This window comes from Caloenas nicobarica, chromosome 2 (assembly GCF_036013445.1).
Source record: "Caloenas nicobarica isolate bCalNic1 chromosome 2, bCalNic1.hap1, whole genome shotgun sequence".
Taxonomy (NCBI): Eukaryota; Metazoa; Chordata; class Aves; order Columbiformes; family Columbidae; genus Caloenas; species Caloenas nicobarica.
In genome coordinates, this window is record NC_088246.1 from 131,853,861 (window position 1) to 131,868,703 (window position 14,843).

Below are 14,843 nucleotides of genomic sequence, written 5' to 3' on the forward strand. Positions count from 1 at the left end.
TGCTTTCAGGGTTTCCTTCAATTTTCTAAACTTATCAACATGGGGACATTTGAAATGCCCTACGGTATCTCGCCTCGCCTTCAGCTGCCCCTCTAGTAAAGGTCTCCTCTGGGTCTTCTGCCAAATCCACCAGTCCCATGTGGATGTCTCAAAGACCCTACAATGTCTCAAGTGGAGTTACAGGTCTATGTTTAGGCAATTTAGTGTCCTCACATCTGCCACAGTACATATGCTTGGGAAAACAAACAAACAAACAATTGTTTTGTACACAGCTGTGCTTCAAATTTCCCCTCTGTTGCAGAAAGCCTCAATAACTGAAATTCAGCAACAAATAGGCTAACCATGGGCCTAGTAGTCATGAAAAGACTCCACAGGGTAATCTGAACTTTACCATCTCCAGGCTACCAGTTGATCTAATTAACACTAGATCGAAGTCTTTCAGATACAATGACCTTATGCACTGGACTATCTGAGCCTCTAAGGGATGAGGATCTCCATCCAGAGAGAAGTCTCCTGCTAGAAGTTAACGAGGGTGCTCAGGCAGTGAAGAAGGGCTTCTAAAGGCCAGGAGAATTTCTGCCTTCATTCTCTTTCTGTAAATTAGATAACTGGGTTGTATAACTGTAGGTGCACTTCTGAAAACATTCTCAACAGATTTTACATTGTCTCCTGCAGGGCAACCCACTCACCTCAAAATTTGGCTTCTACAGCTGTTCTTCTGGATAGATTTTCCTTTTTTTCCCCCATAGGACTATGTAACTTTCGTGAAACAAATGAAGTTGGGTGGGAATTCAGACTGCATTGCTAAGCACTCATGTCAAGTAACACTACTCTCAAATCTGTTGCCTTTGATGCATGTATTATATCTTTAACTCTGCATTCACTGAAGAAACAAAGTTTTCATTTTATTCCATTCTTTCACCATACAATCTTTTATTAATCTGATCTGACAATTTTAGTAATTTATCCAATAATCACACAGTCTATCCTCTGTTCAATTGGAGAACAAGTCAGTCCACTATGAAGCAAGCAGTTGCAGATGTAGTTGGCCGAAGACCAGTCTTCAAACTTCCTTTTAGTATACCTCATGGTTAAAGTATTGATTCATTATTTAGGGCATTAATCCGCATGGCTGATAGAAGTAATTTCAGGAGCAACTAACGCTGCCATGCAGCAGCTCAGCGCCCACCAGGGGAGCTACCTACCCGGTAGGTAGAACTACATACCCACACAGGGTGATGCCCTGTGCTCCGTGGCCAGGTAGCTTGGCTGGCTCCAGAAGAGGCAGGAATGCGCTTCCTCTCTATTTCTCCAAGCCTGGTCTTGTAAACAGCACTGTAAAGAAGCATTCACTAACATCAAAGAACTATGTGCTCAGAATGACAGGGCTGTGAAGAAAAAGAAAAGGAGGAATAGTCTGTGTACTCTCCCCCATGAGCTATGGAGAAAGGTGATCGTCTCATCTTTACTCTGTAGTATACAATATATACTTATAGTATACAATATATAAGCAACCACAAACCAATCAGCATGAAGGTTCCGTGCAGCAGAAACTGTCAGAGTGCACAGAAGCTGCAGTTTATCCCAGGGACACCACTGCTTTGTGTGACACGCTTATAGAACTATCACAGCATCCGAATTCCTCAGAGCCAAGCAAGAAACTGCTTTAATTATTTTTCTCCCATTCCATAGCTCCTTAGCTTGCCATTGTTTTGTATTTCCTTTGTTCCTATACTTCACAAGTGCTTTTAATTTTGAAAGATTTTTTTAATAAAGGTTTTTCAAGCTCTCTAGATTGTAGTGAGACACATTTTAAGGAATTTATATAAGTAAATAACTTCTGAATTTCGAGTTTCGTGATCTCTTTGACACTACTTTCTATACTAAAACATCAAAAGCTGTTGTTCAGTTTCTAGTGGTTTTATTTCTTGGCTGAAAACACTTAGTTTGGGTATGTTTGTAAGATATAATTTCTGTTTTGTCACTTACGGACATTCTATAATTGAAAATACTGCAGGACAATTACACTTCAGGAATGACTCTCTTCAATTCTAATTGAAGGGGAAAAAAAAAAAACCAATAAACCAAACCAGCACTCAATGGTGACAAGGCAAGCTGGATGACCCTGCAGTCAGAACCAGTATCTTATTTTATAGTGTAATTGCTCTAAATTGAACAGCCATGTTTTTAATTTTTTTTACATGGCTTAAGCCAACTGCATTCTCAGGGATGTGAGGGAGTATGGGTTCTAGCCCTGGCTACAGATATGAGCACTATGTACATGTTTCATCCTCAGCTCTGCTAGTATTTCTCAAACCTGACCTGCTGTTTCAATGCCTGGCCTCTTCCGAGTAGCATGGCAGCTCCCGTGCCAGTTCTTCTGAACCGTGCCAAATGGGGCGCCGACAAATGCGCAACCTACATCAGCTGGCAAACAATCCCCGAAAGTACCAGCACTTCCTTCCCCACAGTCAGTTTGTAAAGCTCTTAGATGAGCCACACAAAATGCAATGTTCATCATTTGTAGCTTTTCTGTTATGTATTTCGTTTGAACTCAAAAGGTCTTCATGAGCCTTTGCTGCCAAATTGCTCAAAACTCCAACTTGTGAGGCTTTAAATAGGTAGTATACAACTGGTAAATTCTGAGTGCCAAAATGTTTTTTTCCCTTTATTGTAATCTCTGTTAGTAATATAGAAATGTTTCATAAATAAGAAGCTGTCTAACACGGCTGGATTCAGAGTTGAGAGCTGTTTTAAATGCTCCGCGTTATCAGAGACTGTCAAACTTCCTAATACCAAACCTGTATGGATTTTACTTGAATAAAGAATACCCAGAGAGCACTCCCAAACCGTCTCACCACATAAAAAAAAGTTTGAAGTTCTTATCTATATTGTGAAATTAACTGCAGCATACACACACCCAACCTACCAGAGACCTAAGATGATAACTTCACACGGTTCAACCGAGTATCGCACAGATTTCATCAGCTCAGGACAAGATGCAGCGTCATGGCAATGGCCCACAGTGCTGTTAACAACCTAGTGAGTATTGTATTCACTAGCTTGAGAGAAATGCCAGGTTAACACATCCATATCTCATCCACTCCCAAACTGGACCGTATTTTCTCTACTTAACTGCCCCCTAAGAGGGGAGCAGACTTGCCCCTGCACTTCCTAACTTGGCACAGGAAGAGATTTACAAGGCTAACACCTTACCCTGGTGGTACACACTGCTTTAAATGCCTTACCCTCTGCCTTGCCAAGAGCTTTGCAAGTCTGGAGCCTTGAGCTTTTTAACCCTTCAGCTTCTTGGCCAGTGTTTTCCAGAGTCTCTCTGGCTGTATTTTTCCCTTGCTGTTCTCCCCATGTTATTATTCTCAAGGCCCTTCACCTGCAAATACCAATACATTGACAGTGTTGTACCTATACTGTACCGTAGCCCCCCTCTCCTCTGCCCTTTTCCTATCCCTTAGGAGTAGCTTTTGGTACACGTTGCAGATCTTAGTAACATGCACGCACAAAGCTCAATATGTCCCCAGTGTCCAACACCTGCCCTGATGCAGCAATACGAGCATCATAAGCAGGAACAAGTAGCAGAGAGCTTGAGCAGGTCCTGATGAAAACCACAGTATTACTATGGCAAAGTGTTATGGGGAACACTTGCTGCATGGGAAAGGACACTCAGAGAGGAATGCTCATCTGGGAACCCCCATCACTTCCCTTCCAAGCTGGCCACTTTGTTTTTTCCTGTCGCTTGTCTGCTTTCCTTTTTTCCATGAAAGTAACTTTCCCTTTCAGTATCAATTGATGCCATCAGCTGCAAACCTTGCAAACGGACCTTTGCACCTTGCACGTGAACGTGTTTCAACATGCTCTGTGAAATACACTGGCCATACAAATATGCTCTACTGCATGTGAGAGTGTAGCTCTTCACATGCTTAAATCAACCTGAGCTGCCCTTGACTTCCACACACACATTCGTGCCCCTTCTCCAGTGAGGGCACAAGCTCTTGTGTGACTAGGTGAGGAGGCGTTTACGTACAGTTTTAAGTCTAGGACTAATTTCTCTCTTCCTCTCCCCCTCCGAAAATTGTTTATTTTCTGAGCAGCTCAACTCCCAGTGCTGGAGCCAGGAAACCTGTAGACACACAGAGGCTGGGGACAAAGGAAGCAAGAAGAATCACTGCCACCTCAACATAAATCATCTGAGCCTAACACGGAAGCCACCCCTCAACTTTGCATACAAACAGCAGCTCTTTGACCACATTTCCATGAGTTACTGAAAAGGATCTTTTGTGCCTCTTGAAAAATGAGACTTAACTGGTCTAAAGATATGCCCTGGGATGAACTTAATACATTATTTTTTCCTCAAGCCATTCATTTTGCCAGAATCAAAGTTCCCTAACACAATCTCCTAATCTTAATCTGTACCTTCACATATTTGAAAAGCAGATTTTTTAAACAGAGATCAGTAAAGGGAATTTAGTCACCGTATGAAAGACAGAAACAGCTTCCAACTTACCATTTTCTGTATCTGTTTTAACAGATAATAATCTACAGTCAGAAACTGATGAATATTAAAAATACTGATCACAGCATATTACCTACACTATTTTTCAAATCTTATTTTTTAATAGTCTGCATTTAGTTGGGAACTCCAACACCACTTTGATTCTACTACCCAACTGCTAAAAATCAGCAAACGAATGCTAAATACAACATGGCAGTAGAAAATAATAAATGTAACATACCATACCACGGGAACACAATACAGTACGACAGCATGTGCGTCTATTTGGGACTTCGCTGGCTATTATAACGGATCCAGAATCTGTCTGCAGACTTCCCTCTGGTGAGGGTGGGCAGGAGGGGCAGAGGAGCAGGGTCCTGTGCCCAGCCTGGCGGGCAGGACGGGTCTGTGTCGCACAGACGCCCCGGCTGCAGGACGGGCTCACTGCCAGAGAAGGGCTGGTGGCAGCTACCCCTCGGTGCCACCTGCATGGCCTTGCCTTCATCTAACAGCACAGCAAAGAGTTCTCATGTGAACATCATCTCTGCTTTGCCTATAGCAATGATCGATTGACTAGGCACAGTATTATCAGCCATCCTGCATGGGCAACTGCACCCAAAGAGGCGCAGTGAAGCAGGCAAGCAGAGATTCTGGCCCTCTGTCCCACCCTGCCTGTTTGCTTTGTGAGCAGAAAAATCAAATGCCCTCAGCCACCTCATGCGCCCAGAGAAATAAAGTTCATGTACCATTCTATGCTAACATAGGAACACAGTGCCCATGAAAAAATTCCCAAAGAAGGCAACTTAAAGATTGCACTAGATGTTTTCTGTGAAAACAAATAACATCTTAAAAGTTAGCAACTGGCAAGTGTTTCAGTGTTCTGCTTCCACAAATATGTTTCAGTAACTAAGTTCAGATACCTGAATTCACCATTTTGTTTTTTACTAGCTTGCATTTTTTCCAGCCAAGCCTTTTTATCTGCTAGTCAAACTAATCTCATAATAAAAGCAATTCAAATAAACGTGGGATTTATAAATATTAACAAAACTCATTTCAGGCACCATAGTTAGCTTTTTAAACCATGACATATGTAAGCAGAGACTCAGGTCAGCACTGCCTAGAAATACAATGCAAGTAATACAATAATCAGACACTGTTCTGTAGACCAATGAATGACTTTTCTTCCAAATTATTTTTGTTTCTTTGTCTTTTACAGTTCTAGCTACTGCTGCTGTTAAGAAAAAAAAATCACAATGACATGTTAAAGCCCTAAAGGTACCACGATTTAAAAATTTGGGGAAAAATAAGATTAAGTCAACTGACATATTTTCTTCAGACAATTCTGAAATGCTGAATTTTCATTTCAAAGTCTTCAATTGTTAAGCATTGTTGTAAATTCAGTATCTAACGTTTCTGCAGAGTTCATAACCTCATTCTTTTTTATAATTATGAAATGCAGAAAAATTAATAGGAAATCCATTAAGCAACCCTTTATAAGAAAGGCAACATTTTTCACTGATAAAACATGCTATTAGAATTTCTGACCTGTTGTTTTGTTTTTCTTTTTTTACAGATTACACTTGGTATCATTCTTGGAGCTCCAAAAGACCTGATCTAATATAGTTCCTCTGTGGAAAAATAAGGAAAAATGGGAAGAAAACCTATCTGAAAAAAATAAGTAATTGAGATTGCAAATGAATACATATATTACCCTAAGTTTCTCTCAGACGGTTGCATTAGATACAAATTACATTTCATTCAGGACAAGCTAGAACTGTTTTCTATCGGTACTAAAATTGTACAAAAAACATAGATTAAGATATTCCAAAAAATCACAACATACTGGAAAACTAAATATTTGGATGGTCAGTTAAGAAAACTGCATCACCCACTTAAATTTTCAAATTTTTTAATCTTTAAGAATCTGATAGTTTAAAAACAAAATTTTGAATACTGTCTTCTTAACAGTTACTCCAACTTACTACAGTAATGACAGCATTGATGGAGATCTCTGAACATAGGTTTCAGAACTGTTAAGTAAAAGATTTTTCCTAACCAAACACTGAGGATTAAGGAACTGAGATAGTTGAGCAGGCAGAATTGTTAAAAAGTGGAAAACCAAGAATGGTTCCAAGTCAGTTTTCATACAGCAGCCCTCCTAATTTTTTATCAAATTTCTAAAAAAAAGAGTGCTTCATTTTTAATGATACAGATTCTAATCACATGACCCAAAATAAGAACAAAGAAAACCAAAACCTCTCTCTGAAGTATAATGCTCTGCCTTCTCACTGCCATGGCTGTAGACCATAACTCCAGTATGTCCATTAAAAAAATAGAAACAGTTGGTTTACATGTCTTTATTCCTTTTGACATGCTTAGGTCATCTGTCTGCTTTTAGACGGAGATTATGCGTGTTTCTAAATAAGGCTGCACAGACTCTCCTTAGTAAAAATCTTAGTTTTATTGTACTCTGAAATAACCTATGAAGTTCATAGAGATTTTAACACACTGATAAGCAAAGGATAAAAAAAACATCAAATAATAGAAAAAGTACAAACCTCTGATTGTACATGCCCCGGAAATTATAATTTGCTCTATAATTGGGAATTGGCTTTGGATCTAATGGCCTGTAGATGGCAGGCTCTCCTCTTTTCATAGCCAGACCATTCAGCTCCACTGTTGGAGTTATACTGCCTGCAAAAAAACCCAAAGAATACACGTAAGGTGCTTAAACCACAAATACTGCAAAACACAGAAGCAGCAAAAAGAGATCTGCAATAAATTTTCTGCTCTTAAATCAAAAAAGAAGAAACTACGATGACATTTCAGTATTTCTAAAAGTCAGGAATACAGATGCCAACTTAATCACAAGCAAAGAAAAGGAACATTAAAACATTTATCTCAGTGCATTCTCTATGCAGTTTCAATAAGTAACCTTCATATATGAATGAGAAAGTCAGTGCTATAATCAAGTTGGTTATTCATCTTTCCAACGTGCTTATAATACATTATGACACTTTCTGCAACTAGCAAGGAAAAGAATAATGTCTCCTCTCACTAAATACCATTAAATAAAAGCAACAAATACAGCAAAGAGGCAATCAAACAAGCAAGCAGTAATAGGCACTACTGCAGTCATTTGCCAATCTTAGAAGAAATAAGAAAAAATGTTTTATCTGCAAGACTCGAAAACTTAAGACTATGACTGAAAACTAATGATCTAACAGGAATGATCTAACAAACTGAAAATACATCTGCTGGAAACCAGTGTCACTGCAGCCATCTACTGGTGACAATACAAAAATAGAAACCAGCCAGCACTTGCTCACTTGCAAGGTCTCCAAAATGCCAAATAAAAAGCTGCATTGTGACTTGTTTGGGTTTTTTTTTAAATAAAATGTTCAGCTACAGTATTCTCCACTTCCACTGTTGTAAGAAGATGTTAAATTAGGTAAACGTACATGCCCATAAAAGGTAGTTAATATTTTCTCAAAGTATTTTCCTAAGCCATTCAAATGAATCTAGCCTTAATACAGCTATGATAAATTTGCCAGTTTGCCACTGAGGCTTTATATGCCAAATGATGAAGGTTTTTATGCAATACTTATTAAAAAACTTCTATCAACAATAATTCTCGTATTTTCCAGAGCAAGGAATGACTATGAATTCGACTATATAATAGAAATGCAAAATGTAATGTTGATGAGAAGATACCTGTGCCTATACAACACACATTTTTTTAGGGCAAAATTACAGTGTTAAGTGACACAATTTTTAATGAATTTTCTTAAAGCCTACTTCTTTTGTTATCTGCTTTTTCCTTTAAGAACATGGTCAAAGCCAAAAAAAATGGAGAACCTGAGTGATAATCTGCATTGTCAACAAATAAGCTCAGGATCTGTTTTTATAGAGGTGTGAGCCTCCTGCTTCCTAAACAGCCAAAGTCTCAGGGACTCCAAAGGACACACGGCAAAACCAGCATCCTGGGTCAGAAGCAGCAATACATGGATCTCCAAAGGAGAAAGTGCATACTATCGCATCACTCTCAAACAATCCTTACTGGCAAATGCTCAGGATAGTACTCACAAGTTCTAAAGGAAACTTACTCCTGCTTTTTTTCTAACATAGAAAAGATTAACTGCAAAATTACTCCATTTTAAGAAAGTAGCTGAAGATTTTTTTTGAAAAGGGGAGGGGAAGCAGAAGGAAATAAAAAGGGAAGAAGGGAAAAAGTGGGAGAAAAAGAAGTGTAAAAAAGAAAAAGGAAAATACTACTTTTTTCTCAACATTTGCTCTCTTCTATATTAGTGCAAAATAAAGTTAGGAATATGTTTTTATTTCTTGTCAAACAAGACAGAACAAAACATTGAGCACACAGCTGAGATGTGTGTCTCTAAAGGTGTTGCACTCATAGAAGGCAACTCACAGGTTAACATCTCAAAATAAAAGATGCAAGACACCAATATACATTCTTTCTATTGTTCAAACAACAGTTTCTACAACCATCTAAAAGCTTTTCAAAAGCATAGGTTCCTATGAAGGAAAACTCACGATGCATAAATTACTTGTCAAAGTTCTCATGTCAAATCCTGACCTTTTATTTACATCACAGAGGCAATTTCACAGGATTGAACGGGATAAAATTTCCAATTTCATTGAAAAATTAGCTAAGGAACTTTTGGGGAAAAATGTTTTGCTATGGTAATAATGGTAGTTCAATCTGGTTTTGTCCTGTCTACTACTGATCACATACAGTCACTGTGTATACATCCAACCCTTATCTAAATAATATATTCACTTACAGTTCAACTATTTCAGGTATGTGCATCAAAAATTCCGTGCAAACACACTAGAGGTTCTTCATTATACTGTCATACCCATAAGATGGCTACGTTGATTCTCATCCTCCAACTTTATATCTTGTTAAATTTATTTATTAGTGGTAGAATATCCCAACACTTCAACAAGATTTAACACACAGAGGAAAATGTCATACCTGGATTATTGTTAACATTATTTTTGGGTGGTCTAGGAGTTGGTTTGGGTAGGGTAGTTTCATTCAGTGCTTTGCTAGCAGCAGCATGTTGGGCTTTTTTAATACTGCTTCCTTCAGCTTCCCAGGTCTGTTCTCCGAGTGTCAGCTGCACTGTGAACATCTTCAAAGACAAAGAACAGGTAAACACTGGCAAGATTATCACTGCGGATTAAACGAATATGTATAAAAACTTCCAGGGCCGAAGAGAAACTATGCTCTCTTTTTGTTGTATTCCACTGCTAGATAACACATCTGATTCTCACAGAGGTCAGTGGTCCTTATCAGTGGGCAACATTTGGCCTTTTAAATGACAAATAGTGTAATGTTAGTGTGAACTATCAAAGAACAGAATATTATTTAAACCAAGTAATAGTAACTGCAAGCTGGTCCTCTGCTCTCGGAAGACTGTAAACGGGTCAGTTAAGACCACATTTCTTCACACATTCGAACACATTTAGTCGCTTTTACCTGTAGAAAACAGGCAAAGAATACTACTTGAAAAGAGGTTATTTTGTAATAATTGTGAATGAATAGAAATGACTGCACACTCTTCAAGGCAGTGGGGAATCTGGCTCAAATATTTTCACACAGTGAAAGGATTTCTCACACAACCTTATTTCTGAAAATAATGTATATTGTTAGGGCAGAGTCACAACTCAAATATGTTCAAAAATGTAAAGTAAGAAATGAAAGTAGTATTAACTTTTTGAATGAAACTGCGATTCTTTAATTTGAACTCTATAGACAGGAATTGTAAAAATTCAGAGTTCAGAAACAGACTACTGATAAAAACCATATCTATTTCAAAATCTGCAATAAAGGATAATTTCATCGCTATCTATGCTGTGCAAGTCATGAAGATAAAACTCAACGCATATTTAAGACCTTATACAGTCTATCTTCCGCATGATACATGCATGTTCTGTTTAAATTTGAGCATTTAAGAACAAGAGAAGAAAGGGTAAGAACTCAATGTCTTTTCCATACCAATTCCACACATGTAAGGCAGGATTTAATAGTCAGATATATACAGTAAACTAAGATGCACCCACCTCAGAAAACACACTAACTTACTTGAGGCAACATAAAGAAATCTACATATTAGTTTGAGCAGTAAATGAAGTAAAATTTTCATTTGGATAGCTATTTGCTCTGTATTTTTAAAAACTATTTAAACACACTAGATCCAGGACCAGGTATCTGGAGATGGGCATGACAGGCAACCTTTTGCCTTCACAAATATTTTCACTTAGCATGTACTTGCAAACAAACATCTGAACACAAGTATCTACATGTCTCCCAACTCAGCCCTACACACACGCACACAGTGCATATGAACTCAATGCTATAAATATATACTTGTATCTTAATTACAGGCTTGACTTTTGGCTTACTGTAATTTTCAGAAGCACAGTGCAAGTCCCCGTATCACAGTTCCTATCACCATGTCATTTTTTCCACAGTAGTCATGACAATTTCCTCACAGACAAGGGGTAAGATAGAAATAGTTTCTTAATTCACTGAAACCCCACCCCCACCTGAAAGCTAAGCTAAGTATTAGAGCTAAATACCTGTAATTACATAAATTATCTATAAACATACATCCTTATTACTAAAAGAACTGAAATTTAATTTCTGGATCTGGAGTTCATATGGTTTATATTGTGCAAGAAGGTATCACTGCAGTATTTTTTAGGAGGAGAATAATCTTGAATTTCAATAAAAATATGATGAATAATGGCTACTTATCTACCTATAACTCTCCTGTTAGTGCTTAGAGCAATAAACAAGAATCCGAGAATAAAGGGCTTGCTCAGTAAATTTCTAGAGCCAGAGCTCTAACCATCTCAGCCCATCTGACAAAACACTCCTGCAAAAAAACCACACACAGTAGTAGGTGGGAATTTAATTAACGGAATAAAATGGCCTAAAACCAAAGTCCAGAGTAGCCAATGAATTACTCAAGTTCTGTAAGACTTGAGCTGACAGTTCTGCTACGGACCGCGAGGCATTTCTCACCAGTTTTCTGAGCAAGTTTGTATACTGCACATTCACCCTAATTACCTGACAGCAAGAGAGTGGAAATGCTAAGGCCACCGGGCTCTGTGCTTGTTTTCACCTCACTGTGTTCATAAGGTTGGTCTCCCTCAGCTCTGGCAATTCTTTCCTCCTCACTTTTTTTGCATGTAGAATTTCTCTCTTCCCTCCCAGCTTTTTGAACTGCTACCTCCTTTGCCCCTTTCCCCCTTCTCTACCACCATCCATTTCCTTTTGCCACTGTTTCTTTTAAAATTTGCCTCCTGAGATGCCAATGACATAGAAGCACAGAAGAAATGACCGACCTAATGTACTCGAAAATGCCATCTATGCTAACAAAACTTCTGATTTTTTTTACTAGGAAGAATCCACCTGGAGGGCTGACTACTGGAAACCCTCACAGTGCTGTCAGAAGCAGCACTTTTCTCCCTGCTCCACTGCTTCCAGCTTCCCATTTCACCCCAATTGTCAAAACTTATTTTCCAGAGACAACTGGAAAAAAGGATATAAAAATTTACTAGCATTTGTGGTCACAACACGGCTGTCTTGTAGAGCATGTCTCTGAAAAATCATGAAAACCACTAGTGGACAGGAACAGAGGGTGTGTAGGAGGACAGTAATGTGAGATGCTCCTTAAATGGCAGTAGCAGCAGCGTTACATCCTTCAGGTCGTGCTTTCTAGGATACACTCAGCTCTGTTTCACATATTCTATCAGGTATATCACCATATTATTAGCGAGACATTATACTAAACTGCTAACACAGTCACAATAATATCTATGCCTCCGCTTTTTGTAGGTCAAAGGTACACAAGTCTGCATAATTTTATTAATATCATCCTTGTTCTTCATCTAGTTGCCTTTGTTGTTTTCGTTTGCTACATATGCCAAAATTAGACTTACTTTCTTTTGAGCAACAACCAGTCTACAGAGCACATATCTCTTTTTTGATCACTATGAGTGTAATTAAAAATAATGAGAGGTAAATGGAAAAACTGAAAAATTAAGAAATCTATTGAAAATCTGGCTTTCAAAAGTGCAACTAATGAAGGATCAATTAATTTCAATTATATTAGTTCCTTTAAAAATAAAACAAATACATGGGAACTACTTCTTATCCTCCTAAAATTTAAAGTACAGTATGAATGTAATGTAACTCAAATCTCTTTCCTGGAAATGAATATGAACAGCCAAAACCACACCTTTTGGAACAACCAAAGCACTTCTTATTTCATAATAATGAAAAAAAAAGTAACAAAGTATACAATACAACAGTGAAAAGTTACAGAAAACGCAACAGATTTAACATGCCACAACCTAAAACCAACCAACCAGTGTATCCTGCAGTGCCAAACACTTGCAGGAAGGGGAAGGTCACGTCGATTTCTATTTGCACTGAGGGATCCCAAAAGCCTCCTGATTCTCAGCAGCCCTGCACCTGCTGACATCATGCCCACCAGCATAAAGGATGGAAGAACACCAGCCAAACCAGAAGGTCCGTGGTTTGCATCAGCTCTGGGCTTGCTGACAACATAACATGCAACTGAGAAACAAGGGGCAATGGCAGAGAGGCAGCTCATGAGCAGCTGATAGCGCTGCTGATCTGCAGGGCGGTCCCACTCCTGTGTCACATACAGTTTCACCACTCTAGAAATACTGAGTGTAAATCAGCTATTAATTACACCATTTTCTCCCTCAGAGTTTCTCAGGCCATTTTCTCCTCTCCCATATTGCTCCTAACTAGGAAAGAAATTCGAAACTATGTCTGAAAACTATCATCGTGAGAATATCCCTCTGTGTTCCCTATCATCCAAAAGCATCTTAATTTGCACTTAAGGAATTAAGTTGGATATCCAAATTGATATGAGAACTGACCAGAATTAACTGTCTGTCCACTAGAAACTTTAATGCTGTAATATTAGGAGTCTTAATGCCACCATAAATCTTAAAAGTTGCACAGAATTTAAAGAAAAGAACAGTAATAAAGTTTGTGCCTTATAATGCAAGATCCAAAGATACAGTATCAATGCAATCAACTTTATGGACACAAAATTGTATCAATAAGCACTTTAAAAAATGACACAAACTAGCTTTGTCATTATCTGCACTATCATGAAACGAATGCAGAGGTAGTTAGCAGAGGCACGCCGACTGGGGAGAAAGATTCATGCAGCTTAAAAAGCAAACGCTCCACAATGATTCAGAGAGGGTGGTGATACCCTGGAAAGACCTTCACAAGGTCTTCACAGAGACCAACAAATCTAAACTCAAAGGTGAAAGTGAAAGCAAGGCACAAAATTATCTACAGGGCTTCAACAGAAATACAGACATACTTTCAGAAAGCGTCAAAAAAAAAAAAAAGGGCAAAACAAAGAAGAGTAAGAAACTCCTTACACTAGAAATGTGGCTGCGATTGACAAGCGCGCTTGTCCAGACCATGACATCATCTGTTCAGCATTTAAGGTTATGGCTCATCACCTGGAACTGTGACCTTACCTTGGCATGAGCAGGCCCTCTTTCATTCAGAAGCTTATACTGGGGTTGAATTCTATTGAAACGGGCTAACTCATTTACCAGACACATTGGAGTTTTCTCTTTGGGGTTTGCCATGTTATCTTGGAGAGGAGCTGTAAATAAAGAGTCTGTAAAGTTTTTGTGGAGAAATGTATTCTTCACAACTCGCAAAGCTTTGCAAAAGCAGCAGCATGCTTAGAAAAGAAAACACTTTGGCTAAAAAATAATTTTTGCACATATGCTAAATACAATGTTTGAATACCATTTACTTATTAATCATATGAGAATTTGCATTTTACAATAACCATTTTGATCACATGCAATTTAAAATAATACAACTATTTTTTTCCAAAATGTCTCTATAAAAGATGACAGTGTAGGAGGACATAAACATATGCTACATTTTCTACATCACCAAAGTTTACTGTCAGGAGTATACTGCTTCCAGGCAATGACTACTCTTTCAGAATGGTTTCCTGACACTTTGAAGCAGAAGTGGATAGCATAAGGCTTGCAAGATAAAAATAGCAGACAAAACCCAGTGGTCCCCACTTGCTTCTCCCTGCTTCTTCCCAGTGTTTCAGGCTTTCCTCAAAATAATGAAGTCACTCTCAGAGCGCTCCCAAAGAACACTTTCCTCCCTCTTTGTCATTTCTTGCTTAATTTCTTAGGATAAAATTTCTGTAAAAGTTCGGCTTAGGAACTACAGCATCTATTAGGCTACAAAGGCAACACTGAATACTGCCAA

At 38.4% G+C, this 14,843-nt stretch overlaps 1 protein-coding gene across 9 annotated transcripts in view; it reads right to left on the bottom strand.

Annotated features, from left to right (window-relative positions):
- Nucleotides 1–14,843, bottom strand: part of STAU2 (staufen double-stranded RNA binding protein 2) — a 174,333-nt gene that overhangs the window by 138,826 nt on the left and 20,664 nt on the right. For 7 of the 9 annotated variants that reach the window (XM_065627397.1, XM_065627393.1, XM_065627394.1 and 4 more), the window contains exons 3-5: nt 14,078–14,223; nt 9,507–9,666; nt 7,069–7,204 (exon numbers count right to left, since the gene is read on the bottom strand). In XM_065627397.1, coding sequence (XP_065483469.1) covers nt 7,069–7,204; nt 9,507–9,666; nt 14,078–14,223 — 442 coding nt within the window. The remainder of the gene's footprint in view (nt 1–7,068; nt 7,205–9,506; nt 9,667–14,077; nt 14,224–14,843) is intronic. The other 2 variants (XM_065627399.1, XM_065627395.1) reach the window with 1 other exon arrangement.